The sequence below is a fragment of the Macrobrachium nipponense genome, chromosome 19, assembly GCF_015104395.2.
Source record: "Macrobrachium nipponense isolate FS-2020 chromosome 19, ASM1510439v2, whole genome shotgun sequence".
NCBI classification, from domain to species: Eukaryota; Metazoa; Arthropoda; class Malacostraca; order Decapoda; family Palaemonidae; genus Macrobrachium; species Macrobrachium nipponense.
This window is the reverse complement of record NC_061088.1, coordinates 57,939,072-57,959,803: the sequence shown is the minus strand read 5'-3', so window position 1 is coordinate 57,959,803 and position 20,732 is coordinate 57,939,072. Positions and strand designations below refer to the sequence as shown.

The 20,732-nt window shown below is 42.8% G+C and overlaps 1 protein-coding gene across 3 annotated transcripts in view; it reads left to right on the top strand.

The window, feature by feature from the left end:
- Positions 1-20,732, top strand: part of LOC135217351 (WASH complex subunit 4-like) — a 953,363-nt gene that overhangs the window by 766,132 nt on the left and 166,499 nt on the right. For all 3 annotated transcript variants that reach the window (XM_064253202.1, XM_064253195.1, XM_064253186.1), the window contains one exon: positions 9,195-9,305. In XM_064253202.1, the coding sequence (XP_064109272.1) occupies positions 9,195-9,305 (111 nt within the window). The remainder of the gene's footprint in view (positions 1-9,194; positions 9,306-20,732) is intronic.

The window sequence follows — 20,732 nt, the reverse complement described above, 5'->3', positions numbered from 1 at the left end:
GAGCCAGCTCTCTGCCGGTAAGCACCTCTTACTCTGCTACCCCTTGCGTGCCTATTATAGCCTCAAAACGCCCCGTGTTTCAAAGGAGGCGTTGAAGGCTGGGGAAGTCACAAGGGCAGCCGAACTCGAGGGCTGTTGAGTTGGTTGACTCTGCAGGAGAACAAACTGCTGTTGTGGTTGTGCCTTAGATGTCGAAGGCTTACTCATTTGGGAGAGAGGAACTGCCTGTACCACTGCTTGAGGCTGAGAGGTCTGGAAAGGCTGATACTTCCTAGGCCTCTTCCTACTTTTGGCTTGTGGTCCGGGGGTCTTGAACTTCCTTTTGAAGGGAAGTCTCCAGCAGACACGAAGGTTCTGGTTAGCCCTAGCCGCCTCGCTGAGGACGCTGTTAACCACGTCCTCAGGAAAGAGGTTGGCCCCCCAGATCGATGCCTTTATGAGCTTGTTAGGCTCATGCCTGATGGAGGCATTAGCAAAGACATGCTTCCTGCAGGCTTGTCTAGCCACTATGAAATCATACAGGTCCGATTGATAAGCCTGCAGCAGCGACTTCGTCAGGACCCGGAATAGAGGCTCCTCTGCAAAGACAGAAGCTGTCAACTCTGCAGTGGTGACTGAGTTAATTAACCTGCTCAGCCTACATCTTGCTTCGAATTCCGCCTTTATCATGGGATCCGGAATTCTAGGCAAACGTTCACTGAATTGTGTGGAGGCACACTCCGGGTCGAGTTTGCCCACTGTGAACGTTGCTGGAGTGCCAACCCAACACTCCAGATCTCCGGGAAAGAGCAAAGAGGTAGCCTCTCTCTTTTAGCTGAGGCATGGGTTTATCCTCCATTCCAGCTTGCAGTGTCAATTCTGCGATCTTTGATGTGCAAGGTGTCGGGATGTTATCCGGTGCTACAAACATGGTACAGGTATTCTCCTACTTACGATGGGGTTAGGTTCCGAAAAACCCATCGTAAGTTGAGAAAATCGTATCTCGGATATAGCCTAGCCTACACTAAGTTAATCAGTACCATATAGGCTAGGCTATATACACATATATGGAAGATTAGCCTACACTACACAGTATACCCATACATATATGGTATAGTAATTATTAATATCAGCTAATTCGGGTGTTTCAACGCAGATTGACTTATGATAATTAAGTATAAAAAGAAATTTAATAATAAGAACAAGGATCAGACTGTAGCGTAAAGGGTACTCACCAAGATTCGGTCCGTTGTCGGCATACGTGATCGGTGTCAGGCTGTTCATGGCTACTATAACTAAAGATTGGAAGAGGAGGATGATGATAAAGCAGCAGGATCATCAATTCGCTCTTCCTCAGATAGAATTTCTTCTTCTGTTAGTTCAGGTGTCTCGAGGAAACAACTGTTCCGAGACGTACAGGATCGAGTCTCAAGTGAGGGGGTAGGGCTGGGGGAAGCTGAATGCACTGGAGTCGTTCTCTTGAAGAAAAAATCCATTGTAGGTTGCACAGTGCGTTTTTTTCGTTCTTCATAAATTAATCGGTAACATGCAACACTGTCTTGATGAGCCCTCTGAACTTTGGCAAACCGTTCCTCGTACCCATCCATTTCACTTAAAAGTTTCAGTCCTTGATCAAATAAAGCAAACGCCTCTGCCAGTTTTTTAGTCGTAAACGTTCACTCCAGCTCTTTTATTTCTTCTTCTCTTCTGCTTTTTTTTCTCTTCTGTAAGTGCAATTAAATCCTCTGCCGTTAGCTCTACATCTTGCACATCTATAAGTTCTTGGATATCTTCTTCGTCAATTTCTAAATCTAAACTTTTCCCAAGTATCAAGATCTTTTTATTGATTTCCACTTCTTCTTCATTCTGATCGAAACCTTTAAACGAGTTCACATACACTTTCAGCAGATTTTTCCAGATCCATTCATACACTCTTTCTTTACCTCCTTCCACGCCCTTCCAATGTTCATAATGGAGTTAAGAACACTAAATTCTTTCCAGAAAGTTCTGAGATCTTTCTCCTCGTTATCCGTAGCCTGAACAGCCTGCACAAACGTGTTCCGAAGATAATACGCCTTGAATGTAGCCACAGCACCCTGATCCATGGGTTGTATGAGAGAAGTTGTGTTTGGTGGCAGAAACACAACTTTTACATTCTCGTTAATATCTCCGATGTGCTGAGGGTGGCCAGGAGCATTGTCGAGAATCAGAAGAATTTTGAAGGGGATGTTATTTTTCCTACAATGATCTTTCACTTCCGGAATGAAGCAATGAACGAACCAGTCCTCGAACAATATTGCAGTCATCCAAGCTTTTTTATTATGACGGTAATGCACAGGAAGTGTATGCTTGTCGATGTTTTTTAAAGCCCTTGGATTTTCTGAGTGATAAATCATAAAGGGCTTAAGTTTATACCCAGCCACATTTCCCCCAAGCAGAAGAGTCAATCGATCCTTGTATGCCTTAAACCCGGGCATCGCCGTTGCTTCTTTGTGGATGTAGGACCGTTGTGGCATACGTTTCCAATAAAGTCCGGTTTTGTCAACATTAAAGATTTGCTCTGGCAAGTAGCCTTCATTAACGACGATCTTGTGTAAAACATCCTTAAATTTAGCGGCTCCGTCGGCATCAGCGCTTGCTGCTTCACCGCTAATTTTCACACTGTGAAAATTATGGCGGTTCTTGAAACGACGAAACCATCCAGCACTTGCTGCAAAACTTTTGTTGTGGTTATCATCATAATTCTTCTTCAGTTCTTCAAAAAGCATGCGCGCCTTTGTCTGAATGGTTAAGAGGGTGAGCGGCATACGCTTTTGTATTTGATCCTCCATTCACGTGACCAGTAACTGCTCCATTTCTTCCAAAGGCTCTATCCTCTTCTTTGATATAACCGTTGAATGAACTGAAGCAGATGCCTTTACAGCATCCATTACGCGTTTCTTGTCCTTGAGGATGGTGGATACCGTCGATTGCGATAAACGTTCGTCACGTGCGATAACCATGACTGCCTTTCCCGCTTCACGCTGGTTTATTATTTTCAGTTTCTGCTCCAAAGTGATGGATTGCCTCTTCTTTTTTGCACTACCAGCAGGACACCTATTTGGTTGTTTGGCAGACATAGTTTTTTTGTTTTAATTTTCGGTACTTGAAAAAAACTCTCAAAAATCACAAACGAACACTGACCTAATGTTACTTGGTTCAAAACGAGCGCAAGTGAGGGAACTCATTGCTGCTGTACCTACGCCAGCCTCTCGCTCTTGGGCCAACATATCGTACAGCGTAGTACGCTGCTGCCAGCGCTCGCTGTGCGCGAAATTTAAAAATACGCATTTTCAACTTTTTTTTTTTTTTTTTTTTTTTTTTTTTTTTTTTTTTTTTTTTTTTTTTTTTTTTTTTTTTTTTTTTTTTTTTTTTTTTTTTTTTTTTTTTAGTATTAATTGCTAACCCCATCGTAACATCGGATTATCGTAAAACGGATTATCGTAACTCGAGCACTACCTGTATAGCAACCTTTGTGAAGCGTCAACTTGGTGTTGACGCACTCCCATTCCGTAAGGGTACGGACCCATGCCGACTGAGCCTGATCTCTAGGGTAGATCACTGTCTCTTTCGGGACCTTGTCTACCCTGACCAACGCTTCCTCGGCTAGCCTAGCGTAGCCCAGGAAGGGGAATTGTAGGCCCGGCGGGAAGAACTCATAGTCTTCCATGGGTCAGGTTCTGCAACCCTCAATTGTAAGCCTGCCCTCTGAAAACGGAGCATGTAAAGCCAACCGCCATGGGTTGCTATTCTCAAATGGTGGGAGCTTGGATGCGTCCGGCACCGCAAAGGACTGCGGTGTGCTTCCGGACTGGATAAATTCGGCCACCAATTCCTCCTGGGTTTGCAATCTTTGGGCCAGAGACAGGATGGACTATCCGGATGTCTCTAGACCCGAGGCGAGTTGAGTGGACATCGATTGAAGTCTTGAGTCCACTACTTCGCTCATCTTCTGCATGAGAAGAGTGGCGAAAGCCACCTGGTCGAAGCCGGACTCCGTCATTCTGGCTTTAGAAGTCTTAGCTCTCGACCCCTTGGGTGGGGGAGTAGCTTTGGCCGAGGAAGTCGAAGGCTTGGGGGCCAATGACGACTTGGCAGAGCCTGCCGGAGAAGGCTTGGCTGGTCTAACCGCCTTCAGCAGAGACTTCGTCTTCAAGGTTTTCACCTTGGGGATTATGAGCCCGGCCTATTCCCAAAGGTCGTGGACTTCCCAGAGAAGCCCTGAAAGGAAGAAGAAGAAGGAGGAGGAGTTGGACTGAAGGAGAGAACGTTAGCCCCACGATTACCTGCCTCACTTACCTCCCTACCTTTCTCCTGGTCCTCGATGGCCATGGGCTCTCGATGCAGGCTGATGGCCGCCACCTCCTCCATCATATCATCGCACAAGCCCTCTTGGTCCTCCGGAGGGGCTTGGGTCTCTTGGCGGATCCGCTCTACAATGGGAGCCGCTACTTCCGCCGCTACTGCTGCCGAAACCTTAGCGTTCGGGTAGAGGAGGAAACACATCTCCTCTGACAGCACGTAGGGTTGGCCAGATCCGACATTCCTCCCAAACCCCCCTTCCCAGGCCTTAAGGGTTGTCAGCGAGGAGGCCTTGACCATCAGATCCACCAGTAAGAGATAATCAAATCAGGTTCCCCAGTGTTGGGGACTTTTCCTTGTTATCTAGTTTGACTTATGCGCAATCGATATGTGTAACATAGAATTCAGTGATAGTGAGGCGATGATGCTACCTACCGACTCATCTGTCACGTTCCTAACGAGGCCGTAACACACCACGCAGGCTTCTGGGTGCCAGACCAAGAGTCCCTCCAGTTGGATGGCGCAGCTGGCATGAGACTGGCAGACCTCATGCCCATACGGCATATAAAGGACGGCTGGGCACCCCACCTCCTGGCAACACACCATCTGTAAGTTGGAAAGATACATGAGTGATTGTCAAATAATGCCGCCGGAGTTATTTCCGGCGGTATGTGTACACTTAAACTAGTTACTTAACTAGCTAAAGGTAACATCAACTATAATCTTCAACTTACTTCTTATTAATAAAGCTCTGGATGTCTCCGCCTGCTCCGGAATCCATACTCTGGGTATCGCCAAAGCTATAACCGGCGGAGTTGGCCTGATACAAGCAGAACAGGGAAACAAGGCAAAACCTAAGCCTGAGTCTGATCGCACCGGAGTAGAGTAGCAATTCCCAACCAATTGGAAGCAAATTCTCTAAGCCTAGTTCCGCCCCCACCAGAGTGGGTAGCAGCGATGACATAGAATACGGAAAACAGAGCGGCGGGAACAACGGTATGTAGAACTCCGGTATATACATCATGGCGCATGTGATGGTAGACCACACTTCGCCAGAATAAACACAGGCCCGGAGACATACCAACAGAAGCTACATAATAAATTTTCTTAACATTGATCTCTGAATGTCTCCGCCTGCTCCGGAATCCATAATCTCGTTATCACAAAAGTTATAACCAGCGAGGTTGGCCTGATACGAGCAGAACAGGGAAAATAGGTAAAACCTAAGCCTGAATCTGATTGCACCGGAGAAGAGTAGCAGTTCCAAGTCAATTAGAAACGCATCTCTAAGCCTAGTTCCGCCTCCACTGGAGTGGGGAAGCAGCGAAAACACTAGAGAAGTACGGAAAACAGAGCGGCGGAACATCGGTACGTAAACTCAGGCGTATAGCCTCCTGGCGGATGTGATGGTAGACCACACCTCGCCGGAATAAACACAGGCCCGGAGACATACCAACAGAGATTACATAATCTAATAATCCCCCAATCTCCTCCAACTAATCCCCAGGACCGTGCTCTACGCTCTAGCTGTTGTTCATCGGTAGGATTGCTTGGGCAGCGAGCTAACAAAGCAGTGCCGGAACGAGTCCGGGGTTGGCGGGGGCCCGTGTCTGGAGGAGAGTGGACGAGTCGTGATCGCCTGGCCACAGCAACCGATCAGTGAATACCACTTCTCAAGAAGCCGTTAACTAGCCTACTACTAAAGGGGGCAGAAGACGGTAGGCCAACTGACACCCTAAAGGGGGCAATGGCCCAGGCTACACTCAACAAAATTAATTCATAAAATAATTGATGAGGAATGATTGGAAGTACTGACGAAAAGGGGGGGGGGGGGGGGGGGGGAGAGAAAACCGCATCCAGCAAAGACCCCAGCCTAACCCTCCGAAATCAGTACAGATCTGGTCAGGTAGACTAAGATGGCTCCTATAAGGACGTCACAAAGAGGACACCTAGAACCTAACTCAACCCTCCAAAATCGAATCTACCGATCTAGTCAGGTAAGATGGGCCTAGCCCCTACATACGTAACAAGAGAGGAACTCGCTATTCCTGGGCCACCCTCCAAGCAAACATATCTGCCTGGTCGGGTTGGCGGTACTAGGAGCCACTAAGGGTGGTGGGATATACTCAACCCGCCTAGCCCACCCTCCAAAACCTAGCCTAGGTCTGGTCTGATAGACTAGGGTAGGTCATCGTGAAGATCTCCCAACCTCATCAAATATAGCAATACAAGATTATAATAAAAAACTAAACTAGAAATATACATGCATGAGCACCGCGAATGAATGAGGAATCTTCACCTCTTAAAACTAAACTGGCGTACCGCTAGGCTAGCCTAGGACGCCTAAACCACAATACTCACACATAATGTAGTATGAAGCATATCACCGTACGCACGTAAGGGACCAACTCGCTCATGAGAGACTGATGATAACGAAAAAGGCCCTATAATAGGCTAATAACGTAAGGATCAAACCGTAATAAACAATGCTCTCAGTATTTGTCAGGAGCGAAACGGTAAAATATATGAAAACAGTAGCCTATACAGTGAAGTGCTAAACGGTGAACAAAATTACACAGCGAAATAAAATTCTGATATAACCGCGCACGCGGCCAACCATGCACCCAAAATGGCTGACTCGGAAGAGCGTCATGCCCGGCTCCCATGAACAAGAGTCTTAAGATAAGGGCAAAATAATGGATGCATCGTTGCCCCATCGTGCTTAAAAAACAATAAATGGAATACTCAACTTAGATGAAGAAGCTTCTTGGTGAAGGGAAGACATGATGCTTCGCAAAAACACTTCCTGGAAACAGCGAAAACGGCGCGTGCAGACACAAAGAGTGCTAATTCAGGAATGAGGGTTTTTGGCAGAGGTAGTAGTAGCGAGCGGAAGGTAGACGTTGTAACGGCACCTCTCTAGAGGGGGATTTTGAGAGAGGAGACTTCTAATTGGCAAAGCATCTGTGATAGTGGTTTCCACTCACCCCTGTGTTATACCGACACCCTATGAGGGTGAGCGAGCTGGAGGTAGTAACTTTAGCATTCCATATGGCTTTTTTCTCTGGTATATTTAGCATTTATTTATACCTAGAAATGAGCGCTATAGGGACATTTCACTGGCCAACACAAGTCGATCCCAGAAATGTGATTATGCTGAAGGTGGCCATCAACAGCATGAGCACTAGCAGCATAGGTTACTGGAAGTTGCTGAGTTACCAGAATGGGAGAAAAAGAAGCATCCACAGCATCAGGTGTGTGGTAAAGACCAATACCATTATAATACTAATTCTTGAAAACTTTAATTTATTTTCTGCATAAAGGATTTCTTACCCTTGATGGACTATCCACTTTTTATAGCCACACCTTCCACAAATCCTTGTACACCAACATCTTTGCTTCCAAAAGTAACCTTTGATTCTACCATATTTATGTGATGGTTGAGTTTGAAACTGTGATTCACAAGGGCATTGTTTTCCATGTGTACTACGATGTATTCTCTTTTGTGGAAACTGAAATTCTTGGTAGCTGTGAATGTTCTTTGAAACTCATTTTTTGGGTTAGATATGTTGATATTTTCTTTATTTTTAAAGGTACTTAATTATATTACTAGAATTTTCCCCTCTATTCAGTTCACAGCAGAACATGAAATAGACAATGAGTTTCCCTTTAGAAATGCTACTGTTCTACTATGTCAAAGTAATTTTCTCTTAAATTTACAGTATATTTTAAAGAAACCAGTGCAGAAATGTATACAGGCAGTCCCCGAGTTACGACGGGTTCGGCTTACGACATTCCGAGGTTAAGGCGCTTTTCAATTATATTCTTCAGAAATTATTTCCAGGGTTACGACGCATGTTCCAGGGTTACAACACCTACAACGCTGATCTGGCACAAGAAATATGACACCAAAAATGCAAAATAATCAATATTTGAAGGTTTTTTTTAATGAAAATTGAATAAGAATGCAGTTTACATAGTTTTTAATGCACCCATAGCATTAAAAGTAAGGTTTTCTTAGGATTTTTGACGATGTTCCGGCTTACAGCAATTTTCGGGTTACAACACGTCTCAAGAACGGAACGCCCGTCGTAACCCAGGGACTGCCTGTATTCATTTTTTCCCCTCCTGGCACAATATAATGCACTTAAAACCACCTGGTCAATTTTGTTTTGTAAAGTTTGCCTGCCTTTTGTTTGTACTTCGTTATTATCATTTCTTCTCCATGTCATAAGCTCTCTGTATAGTGTTATTTTTAAATAAAAAGCTTTTATGTATAATTGTGGCTTTGTCTCCATTAAGATTAAATTTGATGAACCTGTTAGTACTTCAGTAAAGGTTAGACATTCCACAGAAAAGATACACTGTTTCATTTACAGTACTTTAGACTGCTTCCCAGTGTATTCTACTGGATCTCTAGGTGGTTACATTGATCCTGTTGCTTACCATACCTTCTGTAATATTTACAGACAGCCCTTTTGCCTTTGGTCAGTTTACCAGTGTCGTGGTCAGATCATACCAAACTCTCAAGATGTTGAGACAACCAATGTAGGTATAATATTGTTATACATGTGGATGTCAACCAATTAGAGAGTGGCATTGTTCTTTCATCATCTTCCTTGTGTGACGGAATGTTTTATATTTTATACTAGTTCCCAGTGTTTTATCCTTTCGTACTAGTTCTCTGTGTTTTGAAACAAATTTCATTTATTAGAGATTAAAACTAACACTACTTACTGTATGCTCAGTTCATAACAGTAATTATTTGCTGTGTTAAGTCTTTTCATCCATGTGTGCTAAAATTGTAGACTATTAAAAGAATGGCTAGTATATCTGTGAAGTAAAGTATATAAAAACTTTATACTTCTTTTCAGGTCAACTTCACATATCAGTTTCTACGGAAGAAATTCCATGTTTTTTCACAATTCCTTTATGATGAACACATTAAATCTCGCTTACTGAAAGACCTACAGCACTGGAGAGAGGTAATATATCATTATTTGTCCATAACTGTTGTATTATTTTATCATATTCTGTTCGAAAAATAAAGCAGTTAGCAATACAAGTAGTATATGTTGTTTTGTATAGGCAACCCACCACGTAATTACATAGTAGCTATAAGCCTATCACAGCAGCTTGAATTCTATAGCTATAAGCATATTGCAGCAGCTTGAATTAAAAATTCGTGGGTAACACTTCAAACTGTGTAGGTGACAGTTCTGCCTACTAGCAGGAGAATAGGAACGGCTGTATGCAGAAAGCTCAGTTTGTTCCTGCCGTAACTGTTGGACTGGTAAACACCGATGATGGTGATAGCTTTTCATTATTTTCTGGGTATTTAACTGGATTTCAGTGGTGTGCATTCCCACTAGAATGCATATTTAGTAACCCACAGTGGAATCCCAGGATGAGTTTTTTCTTGTTTTTGAAATTGTTGAGTTGATTCTGCAACCAATCTGTTGTTTACTCTTAAGAGCCGACATAAGTAATTCAGCCCTAAAGTAATTCTTGTGTTATGCCTTCCATTATACTAAACTTTGCCTGATGTTTTGTATTTACCAGTTTCCATTAACTGTAAGCTTCGTTAAATCGTTTTGCCTTTATTTTAAATTCTCAACTGGTGTGTTTTCTGCTTATAAATTCTCGCAAACTTTTTTTTGCCTTAAAATAATTTTTTAATGTTTCATCATTCTTCTAGGCTAACAGATAGGTAACTTTACTTACTAGTTCCCGGTATGATTTTGCCCTGAAAAATAATCTTGTATTTTAAGTTAGGACAAGCTTTTACATCAGTGTTGTTTACAGGGTGTAGGCAATTCACTAGAAGTTGTTAGACAATCGCCTTAAAAGTAATTCAGGAATGCTTGTCTTTCATAGGCTTCTTGTGAGCCAACAGTATGATGTTGTCATAGAAAGGAATTCTTGTATCTTGTACAATTAGCAAGAAAAGTTAAGATACAGTTTTCATTAGATTTTGTTCATCAAATTTCCCATTTGGTTTTTACTAAAAAGACATAATCTTGCTAAATTTACTCTAGAATATGAAAATATACAAAGCAAATTATATCTGCAGATCAACGGGTTAGGTTTGGTTAAGTACTAGAGTCTAGACCAAGAAAGGCTTCCAGAACACCTCTAGATTTTCTTGGCTAAAGAAGGATGAGGCAGTATTTCCTGTTTTTCAAGAACTTAGTGGGATTAGGTTTGGCGACTTACTTAGCCAAGCCTAAGTAGTTGAGTTCGTAGCCTTGCTCTTCAATATCATGGAACATAATCTTTTGGTTCATGACTTTTACAAGAGGATGATTTTCCTGTCCTTCAAGAGTTTTGGATTGGTGGTTCCTTATTCAAGAATAGGGGGAGGGGCATTGGTGTCCTATCATCATAGGACATATCTCTTGAGTAGCGTATTGAACTTATGTCATCACAGGGGAATCTCCTCATAGAACGTCTCCATTGTCTACGATGCAAATTCATTTGACAGTGCACAAGTTGATAGTAGGGTACGTAGCACATAGGATTTTGCTTTGGACCATATCTACCCATTATTTGCAGGAAATTAGCCTATTCACATGTTTTTCCGATAGTAAAAATTTACTAAATAGTGTATTTTGATGTTATTTTCATGACTAAATACATTTATTATTTACTAATTTTCAAATACTAATATTGATTAATACAGTATTAGTAAGTTTAATAAGATCAAATGATGTCACATAATAAAAATAATAATTCTTTCTCTCTCTCTCAATCTCCTCTCTCTTCTCTCTCTCTCTCTCTCTCTCTCTCTCTCTCTCTCTCTCTCTCTCATTCAGAGATGTACTATGTTTTATGCATGATAAATTAATGATTTATTTTTTTTCATATATTAATATTAAAGTCAACAGCAATCATATCAATTCATTAAAGAAAATACTATAGTGTATTATTAAGATTTTAGTTTATAAATTTACCAATTATGTAAGGATGAAGGAAATCTCAATTTTCCCCATCCTTCTTTTTAGATCCAGGTACTAAGCTGAGGTCCAGAGCTGTCAATATGTCAAGTAATGTGACAGGCAGGGGAGCGAGTTGCCTGTTGCTGACTAACATTCATGTAATTTCTCCTCTCTTCACATCTCTCATCATCTCGTCCTCTCTCTCGCTCTCTTCTCTCTCTCTCTCTCTCTCTCTCTCTCTCTCTCTTCTGAGATGAGAGAATTTTTATGGTAGGTACATGTATGTATAATATGTTCATTAATATTTTCAACTAATAATAATATAACTGTGATTACAAAATTCTTGTGATAGTATTTTAAAGAAATGCAATAATCTTTCCATTTCACTCTTTTAAATAAGGATAACTCTCTCTCCCTTTCTCTCTCCACAAGATACGTATGACATAGTGGTAACTCTCTCCCTATGTTATGGCTGGAAGTGTTAGAAGTGTATTTACATAGATTAATATTTAAGAGAGAATATAGAGATAAACTGTCTCTCTCTCCCTCCCACTTTAGTTCCACGTTGTCTGAGTGGATTTTGCGCTCGGCTACCAATCCGGAGGTTTGAAGTAAAATATCTAATCCTTCGGGCCAGCCCTGGGAAAGCTGTTAATCAGCTCAGTGGTCTGGTAAAACTAATATATACTTTTTCTCTCACCGAGATGAAAGAACTTTTATGGTACTACTACTGTGGCAGGATCACAAGCTTAAGAGCGAGCAGCAAATCTCCCCCACATAAACTTAATCTGTCTGGCTACCAAACCCACCCTCAATCACACTTTCCTCTTTACATTACAAAATACAGCAGGACAATTGACCCATACCTACATTCAGAACAAAAAACACAAACAGGTACTAACCTCTGACTCCAGATAGGCTAGGCTGTGCTGTCCGCTGGATAGGCTATAGGCTAGCCGTGACACATCCACCGCCGATAACCAACCACGCACCAACCGAGACCAACAAACCCACCACAACTCAACAACCCGACAAACAACTGCAGATGAAGAACACCAACAGCCTGAAAGAACACGACAACCACCCGACTTACAGAAGCACAACAACCCGCCAAAACCAACACTGCCCCAACCACCACTCACAGACACTGAAAATGCACCCCCCACCCTCTTCAACTTCACCAAAACCAGACAGACACACGCACAACAACCTTACAACACCAAAATCAATCAAATACCACAAAATCAACTAACAACCAATGGACAAATGCTACCAAACCAACTCTGCGAATTCACTAACTGCCTTGCTTCTTCCGACTCTCGTAACAGACTTCCACTGATTTACCACAGAGTGCCACAACAGACATGCTTCCGACCGCCATTTAACCACTCCCATTCATTCTTCCACCAACCTCTCTCTCTCTCTCTCTCTCTCTCTCTCTCTCTCTCTCTCTCTCTCTCTCTCTCTCTCACACAACCTTTTGGAGATGTTGTCAAATATAAACTATCATTACTCCTCCATATTACCTCCCCATTACATTTGACAACATCTCCTTACACTCACAACATCCACACTAAATTGCCTTTTGCAACACCCAAGGATGCTCAGATGCAGGCCCCCTGGATCTTGTTTGAGGACCATCATACACTCTTTCAGTAACATCGCCATTCACTTCTTCCAAACCACTTTCTTTCAAACTCCCATTATCTCCCTCACTGCCATCCTCCCAAATTCCATTCACTACTTCACCGATGTGTTCTAACTCTTGTTCCAACATCTCCCCTATTTCGGCCACCAAACCACTCAGTTCATCCATACTTCTGTCAAACTCCTGCAAACAGACTTTCATCATCCTATCAACCACCTCCTCACTACTCAGTTTCCTTCTCACTGAAGTCTTATTTGTCCCTGTCAACTCAAACCCACATACACTACAAGTATCATTAATTCCCCCAAAGTCATCCGTAGCACACGCTTTATCAACCGTTTGCACCCTACCACCAACCCCCTTACCATGCCGTTCACGCTTTTCCCTTCTACTTCCTCTCTCCACACTCTTCCGTTTTCTTCCATACTCAACCAGCACCAACTGTCGATCTCCCAGACCAATTTGTTCACCGACAGTCGGCTCATACTTATTCACCCTCAACCACTCACTCATTGCATTCTCCCGAACATACTATGGTACTTCCCTCCACTTACATAGCTGGTTATGGTGTGCCCTAACCTCATCCATTCCCCCACATACTCGCAATTTCCCCAAAACATAACTCGATCCACTTGGTCCCACTTCCAAAATCTCAAAAGGCCCTTCAAATTTCTCCCTTACTTTATTCACATTCATTCTTCCCATCTCCACCACCTCTTTCAACACCTTATCCCCAATCTTAAAACTCTCAAACCTTTCACTTGCTTTCTTCCACAAATCCTGATCACCATCTGACAGACCCAACCGCGGTCTGACAAGCCTTTCAAAATTCAACACATACAGGAGGACATACCTATACTCTTCTGCAGTGTGGCGTTATATACCCAAACTGCACGTCCTACATACATATCCCAATCCTTGTCGTTCTTACTCATCATTCGCAAAATCTCAGTCATCGTCCTAACAGTTCCCCCCCCCCCCCCCCCCCTTTTTTCAGCCAACCCATTTTTTTTCGCACTGGGCCTATACGGAGTAGAATACACATGCACAATACCCCATTCCTTCAACATTTCTTCAAATTCCCATCCCACAAACTCAGGTCCATTATCACTCAACATTTTTGCCGGCTTACACACACACATGGGCAACATCACTTGACCTACCATCCGTGCAACAGTTTCACTCCTCTTATCTTTGATGGGAACCACATAGGCAAATTTACTCATGTGATCCACCATCACAATCATCCCCACGTGTCCTCTCACAGTCCTAGGCAAAGTAACATAATCAGTCACAAGCATTTCAAACGGCTCTTTCATCTCCAATTGCAACACAGGTGGACTTGCATGCACACTCTGATACTTTCCTCTCTGACAGTCTTCACATGTGACAGCCACATCCACACAAATCTTATTCAACCCAGGGGCATACAATCTCTCTCTCATGCATTCCCACAACTTATTTTTCCCCATATGCCCAAACCGATCATGCACCAACAAACACATACTCACAGCTGACTCAATAGAAAACACCAGCACATATACTTCCCTGTCTTACACCCCTTCCTGATGCAAAAAGTACACTATGTTTTTGCACACCACAAAACGTTTAGCAACCCTCTTATACACATCCAACTCACATGGCCAGTCTTCCACACGCACTCGTCCCAAAACACATTGTCGCAACACACTTATCATCAGGCACCTATTTTGCATTTCCTCAATCTCTTCCTCACTCAACAGATCATTCTCACTCCTAGCAATATCAATCATACAGACAAAGTTTGCTGCAAATACATTACCATCTTGAATCCTAGCTACTTGTCTGCCCCCTTTCTAAGAATTCCATTTCCTATATCTACGTCTATATCGTTGATCCTCAAAAAATCTATCCCTATTAAAAAGCAAGATAGCATATCATTTTCTCCTATAACTATAAAGTTATGCATTACTTCAAGATCTCCCAACCTAACCTTTAACCGTACCTCTTCCCATACTAAAACACTTCCTTGTCCTAACCCATGTATTCTCACACTTGTAGACTGCCTTTTCACTTCCCAATCACATCTCTCAAGTTCACTCACCACTGATCCACTCACCAAGGAAACTTGTGCCCCTGTGTCAACCAAACTACAGTACTCACTATCATTTACTTGGACAAACGTCACCATTTTCCCTCGAGTCCCATGCATGCACACATTCACTACCGCGTCCACCTGGTTATCCACATCACAATCCTCCTCATCACATTCATCCTCAGTTAATTCCCCATTTCCACAATTCTGACTCAGATCCCCTTCACAGTCCCTTTTTGTAACCAACCAATTACAACCACGTTCCCCGCACTGAATCATCAAAACCCCACGTTCATTACCTGTACTTACCCTTCCTCGATACTCAACCGGTCTGCCCCATCCAAAACACAACAACACTTTTATTCCAAACAACTCAGCTACTGCTGACAACAATTCATGCAACATTTCTCCTTCCCCACCTTGTTCCTCCGCATATGCCACTTCCTTCTGCACATCACTCATCAACTACTCGCAACTCATTCACACTACCGGGTACCTCTTCAACCAGACCCTTACCTTCGAAGTTTTTCAATGCTGAAAGCAAACATTCACACACACTGTCATTCCCTTCAAACCTCTTTTTTTACAACTAACCCCTCAGGTACCATATTTGGATCCCAGTCACTTTTCACAACACCACTGTCCTTACCATGCATCCTAGACATTGTATCAGCAATCACATTTTTACTCCCCGGCACATATTCTAAGCCAAAATCAAACAAACTCAAATCCTCAATTGTCTTCGCAATCCTAGCATTCACACTTTCCTTCTTGATCATATAAACTAACGGCCGGTGATCTGTCCTTATGACAAATTTTACCCCATACAAAAACCTTATTGCCGCAAGCTCCTTCTCAACCACCGAATACTTCAGCTCTGCTTATTAAAAGCTTTACTCACATACGCAATCACTCTCAATTGTCCCTCCCCATTCACCTCTTGTATCTGCACCAAGCATCCTCCCATACTAAACTTACTAGCATCAGCATACAACTCAAGCTTACTGGCATCCTCACTATAGTCCGGAAAAGCCAAGGTGACGTCCTTAGCAGCCTCCTCTTTCAATCTCTCAAATGCTCCCACCATTCGCTCATTCCACCTCAGCTTAGTATGTACAATTTTTCTTCCCGGTCCATTCAGTCAACGGCTTCCCTATACCCGAACAATCCCTAACAAACTTCCTCCCGAACTCAATCAAACCCAAAAAACCCTTTAACTCCCGCACGGTCCGGGGACGTGGAAACTCCTTTACTTTTTCCACAAACTTTTCACTCTTCCTTACACCACTCACACTCACCTTATGACCCAGAAATTCCACTTCCCCAGCCAACCACGTACACTTCTCCAGCTTCACTTTCACTCCAACCTCTTCCAACCGTTCTAACACCTTCTCAAGCAGTTCCACATTCTCCTCAACAGTCTCACTTGCAATCAAAACGTCATCTATAAACACAGTCACCTTCCTTCTATCAAAACCAGCCAAAACTACATTCATTGCCCTCTGGAAGGCAGCAGGTGCATTAGCCAATCCAAAACTTAACCTCTTGAATTGATAGTGGCAGCTACCACTCGAAAAAGCCGTAACATGCCTGCTCCCTTCCTCAAGAGACATCTGGTAATAGCCCCTTACCAAATCCAATTTTGTGAACACTCTCATCCCATGCATCTTATACACACAATCAGACACCACATTCATCGGGAATCGCTCCTTCACAGTCACTTCATTCACCTTCCTGTAATCCACACACATCCTCAAACTCCCATCTGTCTTGCGTACTGGGACTATGGGACTATTCCAAGCACTCTCGCTCCTCTCGATCACTCCCACTCTCTCAAGTTCCTCACACTGTTCCTCAATCTCTCGGGCAACAACCGCAGAAAAGTGTCGGGGACGCTGATATATGGGGGTATTGTCATTCAAAACTATCTTGAACTCTGGAAGCTTAAATTCCCTGAAATCCTCGTCACCCCAACTCAACGCACCCCGCCTATCCGACAACATCTGCATCAACCGCTCCCTCTCGTCATCACCAACATTTTCATCCACCTCAATTCTTTCTCCCAACTCATCATACTTCCACTCATCACTTTCTTTCATGCTACCTGTCATCGCCCGCCACACCCTAACGTATCTTTTGTCGTCCACATCCACCAACGTATACAACAACCCCACACAATCACCTTCACGTATACCCCGCACTCGCTTTTTCCTAACACTCAGCAATGAGGCCATAAAAACCTGAGGATTCTCCATATCCAAAATCCCGTCGTACACATGCAGGCTCGCTCTTACCAACTTGTTTGCATCCACACCCTCAACCACATATGCACACTTGTCACCTTTGACAATCCCAAGACTATCGGGCCACGAAACTTTCACACTAACGACTTCTTGCGGCACTTTTACACTCTTTCGCAACCAACGGCACTCCCTTCCATATTTTACTGCTTACCCCTCCATCCCTATCCAAGTACAACTCTCCATGTACATTCCCCTTCCTATGCAACTCAATCATATTCCTGCTCGGATGGACCACCATCCCACACTTCTTCAGGAACCTGTACCCTAACAACATATCATACTTGTCACTCATTCCCTCGATCACATGAAAGTCACCTTCATCCATCACTACCCCTTCGATTTCTACATTTTCACGCAACATTCCCACCACAGGCATACCTAAATTTCCTATTCCTCGTACCTCCCCTTTACATTTCCTAATTTCACACTCACTCCGCAACTTGTCACATACATTCTCAAAAAGAACACTGACACTGCACCCAGTATCAATCAAAGCAACCAAACACACCCCTTTGCACCTCACTTTTACACTCATACATTCATGAGCTCTTCCTCCAAACCCTTTTTCATGCAACAATCCTTCACGCACATGCATCACTTTTACTGACTGCACACCAGAGGACCCACCCAACTGAATCCCCTTTGTACCTAGTTTCCTGAACTCCCAACCTGACTCATCCTCTTTCGCCTACACTTACTCGCCACATGACCTTCCATTCCACATTCAACACATTTTGCCCGCTGTTCCTTACACATCTTAGCATAATGCCCATTATTCCCGCAATTACCGCAAACCTCAGTCACACAAGTACCTCGACATCCGCTTGCTATATGCCCTACTTGCCCACACCTGTAACATTTAATATCCCTATCTTTCTTACACTCACTCACTAAATGCCCTGTTTTCCCACACCTGAAGCAAGCTCCCAACGCCCACCGTCATTCATTCTTCCTGTGCCCTAGCTTTCCGCATCTGTAACACTGCTGCTCTCGTTGACGACTAACCGGCCCTACTCTTCCAACGCTTGCACTCCGATCTCTCTTAGTGCTAACCATACGTACGTTACTGGCTCTAATGCTCCTATTAAGAGGCCCGGCAGGAACCCCTATATATGGTGGCATAGGGCGAAAAATGCAGTCATGAAAAAATTCATGGAGCTTCATATGGCAATTGAGAATACGTATACAAAATATTTCGTCAAAATTCCTCTTACTTTCGTAGTTACAGGGTAATTAGTTAACGTAACTCAATAAGCCTAAAACATTGATCCGTACAAGAAAATCAATATTTCTTCTATTATCGTAAATTTTGATAATTATTGTCAAAGAAATTGGGAGAAATGGCATCTGTTGACATTCCCCGAGTCGAGAAGGGAGACTTCAGTTCAGTCAGCTACCAAGTCCAAGTTCAGTGTGAGCACAAACGTCAAGTAGTCTACACGTTCAAGTTTTACCTCTGACATTCGCTTGCTTTTATGTATGTTTATGTATGTTTCGGCAAGAATTTCATCATGCCAAAGAGGAAAATACAAGGAAAACATCTCGCTAACATACAGAAGAAGAAAATTTGCTGTAATAAGCCGAGTTAGTGAAGGGGAGAGAGAGAGTTGCGTAGGAAGGAGTGCCCCATCTTGCCTCAAGCAGTGCCCCAGGCTACGATATATGAGCAAAGTGATCATCATTTATGATTAAATTTTGATAAATAAAATAGTTTTGGTTTATTAATACACAAAAAAGAAATATACATTCATAATAATCATTATTTATTAACATTGTCTTTATAGAGATACGAAGGAAAACTTTGAATGCACGTATCTCAAAACTATACTTATTGACCTTCAAAATCAATCTTCTCACTTAGTTTTGAAGCTATAACATTGGAATTTGGTATATAACTCAGAAAGACATTATAGAATAATCAAATAGAGCCCTTTTTTCCAATTTTTGTTTCGTCTTTTTTTTTATAATTTTTTTTCACATGATTTATAGGGTTTATTTTTTTTACCTATTAAAAAATTCATATCTAGCAAAAAAATGACTTTTAGAAAAAAAACTCTCCATTTGATTGGAGGTCTACATCAGGTCTATATATGGTAGTAATCCTAGGTCTTAATATTAAATATCAAGGGAGGAGATAGAATTTGAAAAATGGTTATTTTCGGGATAAATTGCCCTGGCGGCACAAAACCGAAGGTCAGAGGCGAAAATCATATGCGGTTTGGAGATGTCCCAAGTCACCTTATTAAGTGGTATGAATATCAAAGTCCTGTCCTTAAAAAATGGCATTAGCCGGCCGGCCCCCTTAACCACCCGCTCTGCCATTCACCTTGGCCCTTCCAAAACTGCCTCCCTATAGCTCTTAAACTCTGGTATAACATCAGCCACTTCAGTCCTAACACTAACACTTCTACTCTCTTTCATACACCTATCCAACTCATAATCCTCTACTATTTCCAAAATGTCGTTCCACGGCAACCTTTCATTCGTCCATCACATTTTCTCCTTGAGTTTCAGATTTAGAAACTCATACACACTCTCAGGCACAGTCGCCAACAACTTCCTCACTAACTCTTTACACTCATTTACCCCTTCATCCCCAAACTTTTTCCTGGCTAATGTTTCCAATCTGCACACATACATCGACAACAACTCACCAACATTCATTCTTACCTCATCAAAACCATGTTTTCTCCTATATCTAACACTACTCCTTATCCTCTTCGCCTATTCCACAATCCTGGCTTTCACACACTCATCAGGCACATTCCCCACACTCATCATTACCCCATACATATTCAGCAATAATCCCGTCAAAAAGCTACCCAACTCTCTTGCCCAGACTCTCTTGTTATCCCCATACTTTGCCTCACAATACCTTTCATATTCCTTAAAAAAATCCCCTATGTCCCTATTACCATATTCCTCGTATTGTGCACATCTAGGTATCTCTCTCATATATACAGCCTTTCGTACTTCCCGCTCACTCTCACTTTCGCTACTAACATTCTGATCCCTCTTAACCTCGTCTGAATACAGCGAATCAACTTCCATACTAACATCCATGCTCCTGATTATGCTCTTCTCACCCTTCTTTCTACCCACCTGTTTCCACTCACCGTTATCCATATCTCACTCAGCCCTTTCCCCAATGTATTCAGTCCTAGTCTCATCCTGTCCGTCATCCTTACTAGCCTTCTTTCCCTTAGTCGTCTTCTTTTCCTCAGCCCCCTTCTTATTCTTGTCCTCAGGTTTATCCTTATCCTGTCTGTTTCCCTTCTTTCCTTTACCTATCACAACCAAGTCACCTTCGTCACTCGTAGTTTCATCCACTCGCTCTCCCACTGTCTTTACCACTTCTGGCCTATCACAAGACCTAGTAGGCCTACCTCCTACAGCTCCCTCTCCCATGAACCCCTTCATCATCTCCTGCACTGCATTCACCATCACTA